The 20,037-nt window shown below is 31.5% G+C and overlaps 1 protein-coding gene across 1 annotated transcript; it reads left to right on the top strand.

Moving 5' to 3' along the window:
* The first annotated feature begins 1,152 nt into the window (after positions 1-1,152).
* LOC139849766 (uncharacterized) lies at positions 1,153-18,770 on the top strand. Its single transcript, XM_071839390.1, has 2 exons — positions 1,153-1,213; positions 18,124-18,770. The coding sequence occupies exons 1-2, from the start codon at positions 1,153-1,155 to the stop codon at positions 18,768-18,770; spliced, it is 708 nt and encodes a 235-aa protein (XP_071695491.1).
* The last annotated feature ends 1,267 nt before the right edge of the window (positions 18,771-20,037 follow it).

Below are 20,037 nucleotides of genomic sequence, written 5' to 3' on the forward strand. Positions count from 1 at the left end.
CAAATATAAGTTCTTTTTACGGAATTAAATACGTTATATATGTATGCGAAATACATTGTAATGTAGGCTTTTATGACAAGGAAAATAGTAATTGTGATGAAAATTAAAAGAGGGTAGGTTGAAAATTAAGGTAGTTCATTTATTCTGTTAATTATGTTTGTAGTTTATTTTTAATTATTTCGGAATCATATGTTACAGACAAAATATTTGTGATACGTTTTCCTTTTAATTATTGCTATATGCATTTTATAAACTTCAATGATTTGGTTATATTTCTTAATGGTTTGGTAAGTATTCAATGAGTTGTGAAGAGTTTCTTCCAATGCTTGTAGTTTAGCTTTCCAAGATCTAGTTTAACGAGAATTAAATGGTGTACTGAGGTAACCGTGTATATTTTCTCATATTTGTTTGGAGCCATGTTATGATGATAGAAGGAGAAGAAGAAGATTACAAAAAGGAGATCGTAGATAAGAAAATTAGAGGTTGTAATTATCTTAGGGAAAACATGTGTTTTAGGGTTTTGGAGCTCAATACCACGTTGAATTATGAATCGATTGTTATTGTTTTAATTGTCATACGCACATAATAATAATAAGAGATATATAAAAGGCTATACCCTAGCAATCTGCAATGGGCTATGGGCCCAACATTAAATGGGACAAAGACTAACAATGAGCCATAAATAATACTAGTCTAACAAAAAGACCTTCAGTATGGGATCGAATTGCACTACGAGTTCTTGGACCACCCCACATAGATCGGATTTCCAAAAACCCCTGAACCATTCAGCCTAGAAAGTAGAAACGGTCGATTGTGCTGAGTTACGAGGAATATAAGACACGAAAGCATACCTTCTTCCTAGCCAAAACTTAATCTATGCAATATCTCATTCTTTCCCAAAAATATGCTTACATCATCCTAGTACGGTTTGATAATCTCCCTCTAGATACCACACCTCGCACGGTACCAGGACATGAATGATCGTTCGCTGGAGGAGGAGGTAAAACGCCATCACAATCGTTCGCCAAAGGAGGAGGTAAAACGCCGACACCACAATCTGCAATCGAGTTTTTTTGTTGGCCGGTAACAAAGGCAGAAAAACCCCTCACATTTTCATCCATTTGTCTCAGCAGGCTCGAAAGGGAAACGTAAATGTGGGAAGCAAATCAGATGGGTGAAGACTGGCCAGAACTAAAGGTTAAGCCGGAAAAAGGTTAGAATTTGGGTAAGAGATGGTTAATTTTGAATTTCAAAATTAGGTTTGGAAGTGAGCATATTTGGGGGGGAAAAGATGCACTTATAAATTGAGGTTGTAAGAAAGATATACCTAGCAAATGGGTCGGGTCGGGTCGGGTTTGGGTCGGATTGAAATGGGTTTCGGTTTAAACGGGTTGGGTCTAAATGAGTCAAAATATTTAAGAGAGTCAAACGGGTCGGGTCAAAAGTGGGTTGGGTCGGGTCGAGTCCTATTTTTTCCCGGGTTGGGTTGGGTTTGACTCATTTTATTCAAAAAGTTTTTTTTAATTGGAGTTGTCTAAACAGTTGACGCGCATTTTCGTCGCGGGATTTCGACGGGCATTTTCATCGCGTGTTTTCGCTGCACGTTTTTGCAGAGTGTTTTCGGCGCGCGTTTTCGCAGCGCGTTTCGACGCTCTATTATGATGCGTGTTTCGACACTCTATTAAGACGCACGCTTTCGCAGCGCGTTTACGAAGCGCTTTTGTAGTGCATTTTTGCCTCGCGTTTTCGCAGCACGTTTTCGACGCGCGGAGTTTTTGCTGAGAATTTTCGTTGCGCGTTTTCGATGTGCGTTTTCAGCGCGCTTTTTCATAGCGCATTTTCGACAGTGTTATCGACGTGATATTTCGCAGCGCGTTTTTGCCGCGTGTTATCACAGTGCATTTTTGTAGCCGAAAAAGCGCGTCAAAAACACACGGCGATAACGGGTTGCGAAAACGCGCTGCGAAAAAGCGCGTCGAAAACAAACTAGGAGTACGCGCTGTGAAAACGCGCGTCGAAAACGCGCCGTGGAAAAGCGTATCAAAAAAGGACGTCGAAAAAGTGTCAAAATAGTGCGTCGAAAACGCACTGCAAAGAAGCGTAGCGTAAATGTGCGACGAACAAATTGTTTCAAAAAACAGTGTCGAAAACGCGCGACGAAACGCCTGACAAAAACTCGTTGGGAAAACGGGCTGCAAAAAAACGTTTAGAAAACGAGCATCAAAATAGATTCTCGAAACATGCGTCTAAAACGGGCGCCAAAAATGCACGCTGAAAAGGCTTAGCATAAACATGCGGCGAAAATGCGCGACAAAAATGTGTGTCGAAATTTCGTGGTGAAAACGCGCAGCGAAAACATATGACCCATTGGGACCCGAACATGGGACCCATTGAACACGTCACTTTTCTCTTCTGATATAAATAGTTAAATTTTGGACTCAATAGATTTCTTATCATTTATAAATTCAGACGCTACAGAACCCTAAAATCGAGATCCAATGGCCCTATTTTTTTAATTTGTGGGTAGTTGTGAGTTTGATTTGCCAGACATAAAGAAAACTAAGTTGAAGTGAGGAAATGGGAAGTAATAAAGTCACCAGAGCAAAACATACATCGAAAAAGAAGAAATTAGTCGTTACCTGCTAGAGTGAAATTGAAAAAGGTGCAAGGGACGCATTTCAAGAGATTCTTCGAGTTTAATTTTCCAAGTTCATTAAATCAAAACGCAATTGGTCCGTCCTTTAGTTATTTTAGCATAGTGGTTTAGTTAGCTGTATACATTTGCTTCCAAATTAACAGTAACAAGCAAAGTTAAAGATAACGATCAACGCTTTGGTAGTAATTGTCGATCTTTCTGTGAAAAAAGATGTATTCCTGAAAGGACCCGTCCTAATCCACCTGGACGAAGTCATCAACATTTGGTCCCATTGCGATGATCGACTCCAAGTAATGTTCTTAAAATGAGCAAATGCACAGCGGAAGGCTTAATTCGTACCTGAGAATAAACATGCTTTAAAACGTCAACATAAAGTTGGTGAGATATAGGTTTGATGCTAGCAGCGTTATAACTATGGACCACAAGATTTCATATTCATAAACATAATACACTCGCAAGTGTATGTAAAGCATTCTAAGTGGTTGAGCACTTGGTAACCATACTTAACATTTAATCAACGTCGCATATTCCCTTTATTATGAAATCTCACTACACCGTACCAAGTGTAGTCTACAAAACGAAGTACTGTGCAACCGTTGAATACTGGTCGTCCAGTCCGGTTGGGGTTGTCAGGCCCGATAGATCTATCAACAGGATTCGCGTTTACACTACCCCATGTAAATATTAGTTACCAAGCTACAGGGAAGTATGCCAGTGGTACAACTCAACGTAGAATATATTTTTAATCACTTGTGTCCATAACGTAAATCATAATTTGCATGTATTCTCATCCCGAAATATTTAAGGTTTAAAAATGGGACTATATACTCACCATACTGTATTTTGTAGTAAAAATACATATAACATCATTGAACATGTGTAAGGTTGGCCTCGGATTCACGAACCTATATCATTCGTATATATATTAACACACGTAATTGTAATCGAACACACGTTCATATATTATTATTATTAGTGGTGTAATTTATATAATAAAGTAATAAGTTTCATTATATATATATTTTCATTTTATATATATATAGAAATATTAATACAGTTAAATTATGTGTAATAAATATATATTTATATATAATCTTCATTTTTATGCTTATAACTTTAATAACATCATAAAAACTTTTTATTTTTATAATCATAATTAATAATAATAATAATATAGATAATACTGGTAACAATAATAATGATAGCTTTAGTGATATCAAGATAATAATTTTAGTAAAAATGATTGTCATGAAAATAAATTTAATAATAACAATACTAATAATCATTTTAATAACAATAATGATAATATTAATAATACTTTTGCTTTTAATAATAATAGTTCTAATAAAATGATACTAATTTTAATATTAATGAAATTAATAATATCTTTTATTATTTTCATTATAGTCATAATAACTTTTATTTTGTTATATTAACAATAATAACAATAATTATAATCATAATAATGTTAATAATACTAAATTGATTAAATTAATAATAATAATAATAATAATAATAATAATAATAATAATAATAATAATAATAATAATAATAATAATAATAATAATAATAATAATAATAACAAAAGTAGCTACCTTAATGAATAGATCCTAAAAATAAAGCTCCTGCCTAGTCTTGAACCCGAGGCCTCTCGAAAACCCAAACACCTTTCTACCCAATGCTCCGCGTCTGATTATCTGCTTTAAACTATCTTTTAATAAATATAACTCGTATATATTCTGTTCTTCCCATTTTCCTTCGTCTTCTTCACCAGACCAAATCGCCAAAACAATTTATTGACATTAATTATTACTAAAGTGTTAGATTTATGTATTTATAAACACAACCGACTATATTATGGTGTTTGGGATTCACAGAAAAAAAATTAAGAGCAGCAGCATGAATTCGTGAAATAACCCAAAGAACACAAACACCAATTGGAAAATCTAGACCTTTTTAGATGATGCTTTCAACATGAAATAGTTTCTAATTAGTTCCTAGAATATTTATGAAGCATCAATTTAACTGAAGACTTCACGATGATTAAGAATTTTACAATGAACTCGAACGGTTGACTTTCAAAACCCAACTTTGACTTTCAAAATTCGTAGTCGATTTAAAGAATTAAGACGTGAAACATTACAGATAGATTAAATAACAGATTTCTAATAAAACTCCATTAATAGATTTTGAATTGACATTCGAATTGAAGTATTGATTAAATGACACAATCACAGAGCAGACGAGGTGTATGCTGTTGATTTTTGTGTTTTTGGCTCACGATTTCAGCAATTGTACATATATAATATGATAATTAATACCTAATAAAGCAGTAAGATTCGATTATGTTTGTTTTATAGTTATAATTGGGTCGACAACTCAATAGTCGCTCAGGAAAATTGGAATAAAGACAATTTATAAATTCAACTTGCTTGTACGATCGATTAATATAATTATCAATTAAGGAGACAGGAATTACAGCTTGATGGTAACTAGAACTGAATTTGATCTTTTAATTATAATTACGAATTTATCTTTATTAGTATATGTACATACCGTATTTATATTAATATAAATCTGTATCTGTATTTGTTTATATATTATCATAAATCTGTATATGTATTTGTTTATCTATAATCGTATTCTGTATATGTATATGAGTATGTATCTGATTTTTTTATCTCTATTACTAAATATACTCATGTACCAATAATAATATCAATAATATATATATATATATATATATATATATATATATATATATATATATATATATATAATAATAATAAAATTAATAATAATGATAATGATATCCATAATTCTAATAATAATAACAATAATATTAATAATAATAATAAATAAGTAAAAAAATGGAAATTTTAATAAGTTTAATAATAATAATCAAAATAAAATGATAATAATAATATTAATAATAATAATAATAATATTTCAACTTATACATATCAATTTTATATATATATATATATATATATATATATATATATATATATATATATATATATATATATATATATATATATATATATACTAGATATTAAGTTAGTAATGTTGGTATTAGTATTAAGAGATAATGTAATATAATAACTGTGTCTTAACTTGTAATTTAGTTTAATATTATAATATTATCTTTTTATTAATTTTGTAATACTTATACTTATACTATAAATAACATATTTGAATATTTAATATTTATTTATCTATATTTATATTACTACATTCACATAGTATTAATTGTGTTCAGTATTCATTTATATATCTATATATATTTATTTTCACATAATTGTTCGTGAATCGTCGGAATTGGTCAAAGGGTAATTTGAATACATGAACATAGTTTCCAGAATTTTCAAGACTCAACATTACAGACTTTGCTTATCGTGTCAAAATTATATAACGATTAAGTTTAAATTTGATCGGAAATCTCCGGGTCGTCACAGTACCTACCCGTTATAGAAATTTCGTCCCGAAATTTGAGTGAGGTGGTCATGGCTAACAATAGAAATGTTTTCATGAAGAATATGAGTTGATAAAGAGAGTTTTATTATTATTAATTAATATAGATAGAACAATTCGATTATGTGAAGCATACGAGTGAAGCTGTCATAAAAGAGTGAAATGAATTAATTAGATTTTCGTCTTAAGTTTTGACGTAGACACTGTTGAATTCCGGAATTCAAGGGATTTAGAGAAAATCTTCGTAATAGGATTTGGTTTTTCAACAATTACGGAAATCAGGATCTTCTTTAAATGCAATAATCTATTCCGATTGCTCTGTCGGATATTTTATTATAATTCCACTCCCTTCTTTCCTATATCTTTCATATCTCACATCTTCTACTCTTCCTCCTCAATTCATACTTTACAATATTCGCCAATATGCTCCATCCCGTTTTGATCCTTGATATACTTCTAACTTTCATATCTTTCATTCTTCTCTTTCATCTGCCGCCAGAAGAATCTATCCAATTTTATCATTTCCTTGGAATTATAATGTTTTTAATTCTCCCGTGTCTTTACGTTGCAATACGTATTGATATACATGGTTTGTAATTTCTGGGTGGTTGTTGGGTTTTATATCTTCCCTTATACTTCGATGTCCCTGCTTCTGTCTTCTATAATCATTGTCATTCACAGTTAATGCTCTCTCCTATTTGCTGCGATTTATACTCCAATTTCTATTTTTGAAGCTTTATTCTTCCATTTCCTCCTCCCGTCCTCAAGTCAAGCGAGCAATGGTCCGGAATTCGTAGGTATGAAATTCGAAATGAGCATAGCTAATGCCTTAAGAAAGAAACGGTAGCGGCACGGTTTTTGATTTGTTAATTTACCATAATACCCTGGAAAAGACCGAATCATCAAGAAATATCTTTCTTGATATTTTTAGAATTTAAATAGAATGTAAGAGTCATGTAACATGGCACATGATGATGGTACTGTGAATCATCACCTTCCATTAGAAACTCAACATAACTTACTGTAATATAATGACGTTGATCAAGTGTCATTATATTATACTAACTCATGCTTCAGTTCCCAACACTACTTCAAAACATTCATATTTTAAACTCAAAGGTTTCAGAATTTAGAAACTAACACAGTTTATTTTATGTTGTAACGCAGATATTACGGAGAGATAAATGATCTCAGATAAAAATAGTTGTGAAAATATCTCCAGAAATATGGATAATATGTATAATGGAAGATACGAAGATATTTTATAATATTTAAGATAAGATGATGATGAAGAATATCATCTGGAAAGGTTTAGAATAAGAAGTAAGGTGTTCGCTAACGATTTCAGTAGATACTGAATCATTTGAATCTTTTGAAGTCAAACTTATTCTTTGGAATTTGTTCACGGCTTTTTTCATAGTTTCACATAATTCACTTTTCGGTACTAAATTTTCTATTGAATGTTTCCATTACTCCATTCTTTATCATCAAACTCTTGGCCATTAGGCCATCTATAATTTTACTGTTTCCTCTGCATTTAATGCAGCCATATCTGAATTCATTGGTTAGCAATCCGAGGTGTTTTCCTAGAGAATTATGTTTTTAGATGATTAAATGCTGATGGTAATATGGTGGAATATAAAAGGTTCTCTGGTAACGAAGGCTAAAAGACAACGTATATATCAAGGTTATAATAAGATTGTTTCGGATGAAAAGTCGAAGTTGACTTGTTGGAGCTGTGACAAAATTGGCTAATTTGGAAAGGGATTGCACAATTATTTTGGGTAATAATAACACTAAAGGAATTAACACAGCTATGTGTTAAACGTTTACTCAGTTTTCGTGGGTTTTTCAGATGCATAACTATATGCATCAATCTTTTCTTCCGTAGATGAAATGCGGCTGGTTCATCCTCTCGATTGAGGTGTTTTCAAGAATCATGAAAGATTTGAACATGGATTGGAATCGTCAAGATTCAAATGAGGTTTAAGATGAAATCAAGTGGCAAACTTGAAGAATTGTTTAGTTTCATATGTTATAATCAATATTTTAATTCATTTTAATTGTCCAATAATGGCAGTCCTTAGTTGATAGTCCAATAATTGGTTTATATATATATAATCTTAGAATAGCCCAACGACGTATTGTATACGTATTGTCTTGCATCAACCCAGAGGCGTATTGTAGACGTATTGTCTTAGAATTAACTAAGACGTATTGTGTACGTATTGTCTTAGGATTTATCAAAACGTATTATATACTTATTGTGTTAGGATGTACCAAAATATTCAAATTAATAAATACGTATCATGACCCGTGTACCACTTATTGTCTCAGAATTAATCCGACATATTGTGTACATGTGTCCCGATATTTAAAGTGCGTAAAATAAATAACAGAAATTAAATGACGATAAATAAAATTGCGAGAATATAAATTGCGATAATTAAATTGCGATAAATAAAATGTAACCAGTTAGCTAGGAACAGTTAGCGTGGATTCTTAACAATATTTCAATTAGTTAATTCGTTTGTTTCTAACAAATTTTATTTTTGTCTAATGTTTTATTCATTATGCCACTTGTTGGATTCTGATAAGTCAAAATTCAAATATGAAATTGAATGAAAATGGTTATTCTGTGGTGAATGGATACGTATATCGGGGGATGTGAGTAGGATAGTAATTGACCGTTGAATCAGATTCGAAGAATGTACCGTGTAACTGATTATTGTGAAATCTAAATATTCCTCGGGTGTTACCTACCCGTTAAAATATTTTCACCATTAACAGTTTGTACGAAAGAATTTTTTTAATTACAATCTTTATGAAAATATACTTACATATATATTTTCTTCAGATGTAATCATGGGTTTGAAGAGTCAATAAGATATTAAACTCATTTGCTTTTCGGTTTGTGCTAGAATAAGTAATCTCTAAAACTATTAGGAACCACATATTCTTCGCAGAATATCAATGAAGTTATGGATTAATACTTCATCGTTCATTGTTGCTGGTACTCCTGGGTATCTATGGTGCGTATGACGTTCATGTTCGAGGTATAGATTGTGAAGTTGAGGTTTGCGGTGCGGATGTGGTTGTTGTGGAAGGTGGTACTGGTTATGCTGCTGGTGCTGCTTCTGGTGTTTGTAACCTTCGCACCATATTTTCTAAAGCCACTACCCGAGCGCGAAGCTCGTTGACTTCTTCTATTACACCGGGGTGACTATCGGTTCGGACGAGCGGATAAATAAAATCTGAAATTTGATGTAATATATAATTGTGACGAGATACTCTGGAAATAAAAGAGAAAATGGTTTCTCGAACAGGTTCGTCGGTAAGTGCTTCAGGTTCATCGCCAAGAGGGCAATTTGATGGATGGAAGGGATCACCTTCTTCTTGTCTCCAATAATTAAGTAAACTACGAACCCATCCCCAATTCATCCAGAATTGGTGATGGCTAATTGGTTGATCCATTCCGGTTACACTGTCTTCGGAGCTTGAGTCGAAATCCATACTGAAATAGCTGTCGGAATCTAAGAAATTTGAACTGGTTGCGAGTTCCGTTTTGTACGGTTAGATAAAGGATTTTTGGATATGAAATGATTTTTCGGATATCGAATGATATTCTAATTGCATAGAATACCTAAATATATTACAGAAGATCCCGTAAATTACGGAGAAAATTAAGGAAACGTGTCAGACAAGATTTAATGTGATGGGATATGAATTTGTCTGTACACCATCTATGCACTAATTGCAATAAGACGTGTCGAGACTGTAAATGATAAGTAGATATTTTTCGACAAATGGTGGTAAGCAAACACTTTTAACATGCAGACCAGGTTCAAGTCTAGACTCATTAACATAACTTAACAACTACTAGGTCGAAGTCCAGACTCATTAATGTATCCTAACAACTACTAGTTAGACACACTAATGCAAGACCTAGTTCGCTACGACCACCGCTCTGATTCCAACTGAAAGGACCCGTCCTAATCCACCTGGACAAAGTCATCAACATTTGGTCCCATTGCGATGATCGACTCCAAGTAATGTCCTTAAAATGAGCAAATTCACAGCGGAAGGCTTAATTCGTACCTGAGAATAAACATGCTTTAAAACGTCAACATAAAGTTGGTGAGATATAGGTTTGATGCTAGCAGCGTTATAACTATGGACCACAAGATTTCATATTCATAAACATAATACACTCGCAAGTGTATGTAAAGCATTCTAAGTGGTTGAGCACTTGGTAACCATACTTAACATTTAATCAACGTCGCATATTCCCTTTATTATGAAATCTCACTACACCGTACCAAGTGTAGTCTACAAAACGAAGTACTGTGCAACCGTTGAATACTGGTCGTCCAGTCCGGTTGGGGTTGTCAGGCCCGATAGATCTATCAACAGGATTCGCGTTTACACTACCCCATGTAAATATTAGTTACCAAGCTACAGGGAAGTATGCCAGTGGTACAACTCAACGTAGAATATATTTTTAATCACTTGTGTCCATAACGTAAATCATAATTTGCATGTATTCTCATCCCGAAATATTTAAGGTTTAAAAATGGGACTATATACTCACCATACTGTATTTTGTAGTAAAAATACATATAACATCATTGAACATGTGTAAGGTTGGCCTCGGATTCACGAACCTATATCATTCGTATATATATTAACACACGTAATTGTAATCGAACACACGTTCATATATTATTATTATTAGTGGTGTAATTTATATAATAAAGTAATAAGTTTCATTATATATATATTTTCATTTTATATATATAGAAATATTAATACAGTTAAATTATGTGTAATAAATATATATTTATATATAATCTTCATTTTTATGCTTATAACTTTAATAACATCATAAAAACTTTTTATTTTTATAATCATAATTAATAATAATAATAATATAGATAATACTGGTAACAATAATAATGATAGCTTTAGTGATATCAAGATAATAATTTTAGTAAAAATGATTGTCATGAAAATAAATTTAATAATAACAATACTAATAATCATTTTAATAACAATAATGATAATATTAATAATACTTTTGCTTTTAATAATAATAGTTCTAATAAAATGATACTAATTTTAATATTAATGAAATTAATAATATCTTTTATTATTTTCATTATAGTCATAATAACTTTTATTTTGTTATATTAACAATAATAACAATAAGTATAATCATAATAATGTTAATAATACTAAATTGATTAAATTATTAATAATAATAATAATAATAATAATAATAATAATAATAATAATAATAATAATAATAATAATAATAATAATAATAATAATAATAACAAAAGTAGCTACCTTAATGAATAGATCCTAAAAATAAAGCTCCTGCCTAGTCTTGAACCCGAGGCCTCTCGAAAACCCAAACACCTTTCTACCCAATGCTCCGCGTCTGATTATCTGCTTTAAACTATCTTTTAATAAATATAACTCGTATATATTCTGTTCTTCCCATTTTCCTTCGTCTTCTTCACCAGACCAAATCGCCAAAACAATTTATTGACATTAATTTTTACTAAAGTGTTAGATTTATGTATTTATAAACACAACCGACTCTATTATGGTGTTTGGGATTCACAGAAAAAAAATTAAGAGCAGCAGCATGAATTCGTGAAATAACCCAAAGAACACAAACACCAATTGGAAAATCTAGACCTTTTTAGATGATGCTTTCAACATGAAATAGTTTCTAATTAGTTCCTAGAATATTTATGAAGCATCAATTTAACTGAAGACTTCACGATGAATAAGAATTTTACAATGAACTCGAACGGTTGACTTTCAAAACCCAACTTTGACTTTCAAAATTCGTAGTCGATTTAAAGAATTAGGACGTGAAACATTACAGATAGATTAAATAACAGATTTCTAATAAAACTCCATTAATAGATTTTGAATTGACATTCGAATTGAAGTATTGATTAAATGACACAATCACAGAGCAGACGAGGTGTATGCTGTTGATTTTTGTGTTTTTGGCTCACGATTTCAGCAATTGTACATATATAATATGATAATTAATACCTAATAAAGCAGTAAGATTCGATTATGTTTGTTTTATAGTTATAATTGGGTCGACAACTCAATATTCGCTCAGGAAAATTGGAATAAAGACAATTTATAAATTCAACTTGCTTGTACGATCGATTAATATAATTATCAATTAAGGAGACAGGAATTACAGCTTGATGGTAACTAGAACTGAATTTGATCTTTTAATTATAATTACGAATTTATCTTTATTAGTATATGTACATACCGTATTTATATTAATATAAATCTGTATCTGTATTTGTTTATATATATTATCATAAATCTGTATATGTATTTGTTTATCTATAATCGTATTCTGTATATGTATATGAGTATGTATCTGATTTTTTTATCTCTATTACTAAATATACTCATGTACCAATAATAATATCAATAATATATATATATATATAATAATAATAATAAAATTAATAATAATGATAATGATATCCATAATTCTAATAATAATAACAATAATATTAATAATAATAATAAATAAGTAAAAAAATGGAAATTTTAATAAGTTTAATAATAATAATCAAAATAAAATGATAATAATAATATTAATAATAATAATAATAATATTTCAACTTATACATATCAATTATATATATATATATATATATATATATATATATATATATATATATATATATATATATATATATATATATATATATACTAGATATTAAGTTAGTAATGTTGGTATTAGTATTAAGAGATAATGTAATATAATAACTGTGTCTTAACTTGTAATTTAGTTTAATATTATAATATTATCTTTTTATTAATTTTGAAATACTTATACTTATACTATAAATAACATATTTGAATATTTAATATTTATTTATCTATATTTATATTACTACATTCACATAGTATTAATTGTGTTCAGTATTCATTTATATATCTATATATATTTATTTTCACATAATTGTTCGTGAATCGTCGGAATTGGTCAAAGGGTAATTTGAATACATGAACATAGTTTCCAGAATTTTCAAGACTCAACATTACAGACTTTGCTTATCGTGTCAAAATTATATAACGATTAAGTTTAAATTTGATCGGAAATCTCCGGGTCGTCACAATTCCCATTAAGAATACTAAAGAACCTTTTATCATACCAAAATTAGGAGAAGGTAAGAATAAGGTGATCAAGCATAGAATAAAGTTGTCGGGTTCGGTCCATGCTCGATAACAATAGGGGGGATTTAAGGGTTATTCATGCTCTGGTCCTGTATACCTTTAATAACCCCTTGCGAGATGAGTACCTCGTAAGGGGTGGTTAAACGTCGACAAACCATCGACGGGATAGCCGGCTATTGATGGCTTCGGGTTGGTGTTTAGGGTTTCTGTTCGTAGAATGTTACCTGTAACCATGAACGGGTGAGGTGATATGCTATGAACTCCGGTAGCGCGGGTAGATGTTGTGGTATATAGATATCGCGGAGGATTCTATTTATCGTACCTTAATACCAGAAATAGTATAGGTGTGAATCACAATGAATGATGATGCCTTGTCTTATGATTTAGGTCCTTTATTTATAACCACAGTGTTTTTTTACCTATTGGTGTCACGTATCCTCCATTGCCTTTTCTTGTTTTTACCGTCCTGGTAATTTGAAGGTGAGACCGGGGAACAGTACTTTCTACTTTTATGTTAGATGTCTATACTGTCTCCTATCACGGGGACCAGGGCCTGCATGTGCCCTTGTCTTTTCCTTGCCTTGCACCTCACACGTATCTAGCGCAATTTTACTTGCGCCAGACGTGGCCAGCGCAAGGGTTTTGTTATGCAAAACACACACGCGGTGCACATGTGATGCGCTATGCGTATCATTATAAGGCAAATACCAAAACCAATTGGGTCAGCGAAGTTCCGAATATATATGACATCTTTGATACGACTAGTGAAATCAACAATGTTGTCGGACAAGCAACAACTCTCATAAAAAGCAAGATAAATGGTCAACATTGTGGGGCTAAAAAACTGACATACAAAGAAGAGATGTAAAATTTTGATGAACTTATGAAGAATATGACGGAAGATGAGGGTCCGGTTAACAACATTTCAAAATCATGAGGCTCGCCTCGTGGAACACCCGTGACCTCGGAAACAAAATGAGAGGTCGTATGGTAGGTTCTTTAGCCAATCCCTTTCAATCCAATTCCTAACAATTCTACAAACCATAGTAAAAGTTGTAACACAATATATCCTTAATGAAGTTTGGAAACATTATGTTTATGACGCAATTCAAACAGAAGCAATTCATGAATGATGTTTCCTCTTTACAAACGTCTCAATTATCACCAATATGGAAGGACTTGATCAATTTACAAATAAAAGATTCACTTCAACGTATTGTGGGCTCTAATATTTGGAAGTGGAAATTTGGTGATGGGGCGAGCACATTGCCTTGTTTTGGTACGATTCTTGGGCCAATAGACACGTGTTAAAAGATTATTATTCATCATTGTTCCTTTTAGGCTTTGAACAGTATGCACCAATGAAACTCTTTCGTTTTCCACTCAACAACGGTTAGACCCAAATAGGATGGGATTTACAACTTTCAATGTCGTTAACTCAATACGAATAAGTTAAAGATGCATATCTATGCTCACTCTTATCAGGTTTCAAATTGAGCGACAGCGAAGTGGATCAAGTAATATGGACAATCTTATGTATGCGATCAATACTCATATATGTCGTATTTTTAGGCTTTTATTGCCTCTTATTGTATCTTGAACTCATGACTGAACTAGTCTTCGTCATTGTATTTTTTGATTGATATTCTTCATTGCTTTATTGAAGATGTCTAATCCTTTTAATTCAATTCTCTTTTTTCGCCATAAAATAAATTTGTTTTGACTAGTATGTTTCGCATTTAGTATTAAAAAAAGTTTACGTTTCAGTTTATGAATTATAAGAAGAAAATCAACTGGCAAAGTTGCTATCTCTGTTTAATTTCTCTCTATTGTCTTAGGAGACTAGCCACATCTCGAACTGTCTTCTATCACTCTATCAGTTTTCATGCTTAATCAAGTAATATATAATTCAGTTTTACAGAATACTTTAGACACATCTCTGTTCACATCTTAATTAGATATAATTACGTTTTACATAATAACATGCGTTTTTTTCATTTTTTTAAAACCAGTTTAAATCTTATATCTTATAATAAAGTATTATCAAAAGAATAATTGCTCCAGCTTTAAACGAACATATATAATTGAAAAATCAATTTATTAATTCAACTCAGTTCAGAAAACATTCCGAATTAATACCCTTTTACTAACCAACCCTATTGGTTTCTTCACCACAAATGCACCTATTGTCGTTGTTGCAAAAACCGACATGAGGCATGCACCCAGTCCTGCATAATTCGGGAACACAATCAGATATATATGTTGATCTTGGAGCCAAGTTTCCAGGTACACAAAAGCAGCTTTTCGCATCGATACAAAATGCATCTTTGCTGTTGCAAAGCTTAGTGCAATAGTTATTATCAAGTGGATGGCATTCTGGCGCTGAAGAATGTCGCCACAATGGTAATAGGTCAGCTGCAAAAACATTATTTATTTATTTTCTTTAGATTAGATAACATAATTGCATCTTATCAAACTATACTAGTGAAACTCGTGGAACCACGGGTGTGTTTAAACGAAACAGTATAATGATATGTTTAGGTATTAAGCTAGTGAACGTAAATGCTAAAATTATTTAGTTTAATGACATGTGGAACCACATAGTCCGACTAAGAAAATCGTCAACTGAACATTTCATCAAACACCTAAAATGCATATTAAACAATTCACATCTAATCATAAAAGATAATATTGGTTATCATTTTATTTTAAAAGTGTAAATAAAAACATAGCTTTTATACCTTCTCGTACTCAATTAAAAATAACTAATTAAAATAATTCAAAATTATTTAATCTTAATAATTAAAATAATTATTAATAAGATTTAATAATAATAATAATTAATAAGATTTAGTTTTAATTCAAAATTATTTAGATTAATGACATCACCTACCATACTTAGATTTTTTTCTTTTTATTTTTTAATTTTTTTTAACAAAAGAATTAGTCTGATAATGACATTATCATTATAAGATTTTAATAGAAATTATAAATATACACACAAGTTGAAACAAAAACATATAGTGAAAGAGATTGAATTAGTTACCTAAAGAAGTAGCCAAGAGCATGGTAAGATAAACAAATGCTTTGTATGTGAATCCCATGAAGATAAATCGATCGATTGCTATGTATTACTGAAGTTTGCACAATACTAGTGGATCCTATTTATAAATGAAAATGATTTTGTAACAAAAGTAACGTAATAAATAATTAAATTAAGAAGCATCAGTTATGGAAGGTTATTAAATTCCTATGGGGAAATGACCCAAAAAAAACTAATTTAAGTTACCGAATTTGACAATTAAGGTAACCCTCAATTTAGCTAAGCTCAAAAATATTACAATTTAGTTTTTGCTCACAAAAAAGATTGCGTGTTCAAATTTTTTAAGATTGAAGTAATATTCAATGAACACAAAATCAAAAATCACAAATCACTTCAAATTGAGACTTGAAACAGATTTCTGGAGCTTCGATTATCATTTTTTGTGAAGCAACTATATCCAAAACATCATGAAAAATAATTAATCGACTTGTTCATCTCGACTTGTTCATCTCAATTCATTGTTTTTCATGATGTTTTGGATATAGTTGTTTCACAAAAATGATAATCGAAGCTCTAGAAATCTGTTCCAAGTCTCAATTTAAAGTAATTCGTGATTTTAGATTTTGTATTCATTGGATATTACCTCAATTTTAAAAAAATTGAACACGCAATCCTTTTTGTGAGAAAAATTAAATTGCAATCCTTTATGAGTTTAGCCAAATTGGAGGTTACCTTATTGTTAAATTGGGTAACTTAGGTTAGCTTTTCTGGCCATTTTCCAATTCATATTGTAACTGCAAAGTTAAATTAGTCAATTCAAATTAAAGTTTGATACTCGTGCTAATTAGTAATTACTCCATATATATTTTTTTGTACATAAATGAAGGGTTTCTTATTAAGTTAGGAGATTCGTATGCAAAGTATTTATTTTTAAATTTAATTAATATTAATATATTCTTATGTTAATAACTAGTTGTGGAGCCCTCGCTTCGCGCCGGGGGCTCCGTTTTGAATGCGAGTTAAAAAAAAGTCTTGATTTATATTGTAAAAAAAAAAAAAAATTCGACATCTAACATTGAAGGGTTGTTCCTTTTGTGAAAGTTGCTTCTTTTACCTTTTAATTTTTTTTTTTTAAAAGTTAGTTGATCTATTTTGTAAAAAAGAATATTTTTCGACATCTTTTGGTAACATTGAAGGGTTGTTCATTTTATGAAAGTTGACTCTTTTATAGTTGAGGAAGAAAAAAGAGAGAAAAGAAAAAAAAAGTTAGTTGATTTTTTTGTAAAAAAGTATTTTTTTTTTTCGACATCTTTTGGTAACATTGAAAGGTTGGTTCTTTTACGAAAGTTTCTTATTTTATCGTTTGGGAAAAACAAAAATGACGAAAATACCCCTGGTTACTATTGGTAAATAGTGAAATAGTGTTTTGTGTATTAGTGTATATATATATATATATATATATATATATATATATATATATATATATATATATATATATATATATATATATGTTAATAACAAGCTTATTGTTTGTTACAGTATAACGTAAAAGGACTATAATGAGAGTCATTAAATCTATTTAAAATTACGGGGGAGCGATGGGAGGGCGGGAACTTTCATGCCACGTGGTGTTGGTCCCGCGACATCTCGGGGAGATTGGCCGGGGACCTCACCATTCTTACTAATCTTTTATCTAGTTTTGTCCTGTGCAGCTCAGGTAGAGAAGAATGGTCATGGTCTTGGAGTAAGGATGGCTCGTTTTCGGTTCACAGGCTTACGGATATTCTGGTCCGGAGCAGCCCTGACATCGCACCCGTGAGCATAATGTCGCTCCGCAACAAATTGGTCCCCCTCAAAGTTGAGTTGTTTATTTGGCGTACTCGACACAAAAGGTTACCTACAAGAGTTGAACTTGACAAGAGAGGTATGGAACTGGGTACGGTACGTTGTCCAGTTTGTGACAATGGTTTGGAATCAGTAGAGCACTCCATCATCTTATGCACGTTCGCTTCTGACATTTGGAATCGAGTCTATGATTGGTGGAAGCTCGGCCCTCTTACAAACTTGGGTATAAATGAATCTTTTCTTGGGAATGGATATAATTTCACCTCCGACTTGGGAAAACAGTTGTGGCAAGCTACGGAATGGGTTACGGGATACATGATTTGGAAAAGTAGGAACGCTTTCACTTTCACTAAGATAAAACCTACATGCGCAATGGTTTTCAAAGACATCCAACTTAAATGCTTCGAATGGTTCTCTAATAGGATCAAAGGTACCAATATTGAATGGGATGTCTGGCTTGCAAATCCACGAGTTTATGATTCGCTAGCTTTATCGTCTAGGAGATCCGGGATAGATTAATTAATTGTCCTCCACGCAGGTTTTTTGCCCCACTCCTGGAGTAGTCGTTTTGGTCTAGAGAATTTGGGGTGGATCAGGGTGCTTTGTCGTTGAATTGCCAACACTATGCTCTGTCCCAACTCCAGCTTGTTTAGTTAATTCTTCTCAAGTCCAATCTCGACCTTAATGATAATGAACGGACTGAAAGGACCCGTTCATATACATTATAAACGATTCACAATAGTTGATTACATTGCGAGGTATTTGACCTCTATATGATACATTTTACAAACATTGCATTCGTTTTTAAAAGACAATCTTTCTTTACATCGAAAATTGACAGGCATGCATACCATTTCATAATATCCACTATCCAACTATAAATTGATTTAATAATAATCTTTGATGAACTCAATGACTCGAATGAAACGTTCTTCGAAATATGCTATGAAAGACTCCAAGTAATATCTTTAAAATGAGCAAATGCACAGCGGAAGATTTCTTTAACACCTGAGAATAAACATGCTTTAAAGTGTCAACCAAAAGGTTGCTGAGTTCATTAGTTTATCATAATCATTTATTTCCATCATTTTAATAGACCACAAGAATTTCATTTCCAGTTCTCATAAATATACGTCCCATGTATAGAGACAAAAATAATCATTCATATGGTGAACACCTGGTAACCGACATTAACTAGATACATATAAGAATATCCCCATCATTCCGGGATCCTCCTTCGGACATGATATAAATTTCGAAGTACTAAAGCATCCGGTACTTTGGATGGGGCTTGTTGGGCCCAATAGATCTATCTTTAGGATTCGCGTCAATTAGGGTGTCTGTTCCCTAATTCTTAGATTACCAGACTATATAGGGGCATATTCGATTCGATAATCCAACCATAGAATGTAATTTTCGAGTACTTGTGTCTATTTCGTAAAACAGTTATAAAAACAGCGCATGTATTCTCAGTCCCAAAAATATATATTGCAAAAGCATTTAAAAGGGAATAATGAAACTCACCATACTGTATTTCGTAGTAAAAATACATATAACGTCATTGAACAAGTGCAAGGTTGGCCTCGGATTCACGAACCTAAATTAATTATATATATTTATGTGTTGGTCAATATTTTTCTAACAAATTAGGTCAAGTCATAGTGTACCACAATCCTAATGCTCGAGACTAATATGCAAAAGTCAACAAAAGTAAATTTGACTCAAAATAATTTCCAAAAATCTATACATGATTAATATATAGTTTAAATATCGTTGTTTTATATTT

Source organism: Rutidosis leptorrhynchoides, chromosome 5 (genome assembly GCF_046630445.1).
Source record: "Rutidosis leptorrhynchoides isolate AG116_Rl617_1_P2 chromosome 5, CSIRO_AGI_Rlap_v1, whole genome shotgun sequence".
NCBI classification, from domain to species: domain Eukaryota; kingdom Viridiplantae; phylum Streptophyta; class Magnoliopsida; order Asterales; family Asteraceae; genus Rutidosis; species Rutidosis leptorrhynchoides.

Excerpts from the sequence above, each read along its gene's own strand:
- LOC139849766 (XM_071839390.1), top strand. The coding sequence starts at position 1,153 with ATGTGGGAAGCAAATCAGATGGGTGAAGACTGGCCAGAACTAAAGGTT. Across the intron at positions 1,214-18,123 it reads AAAGGTTAAGCCGGAAAAAG|GTAGAGAAGAATGGTCATGG; the intron begins GTTAGAATTTGG and ends TGTGCAGCTCAG.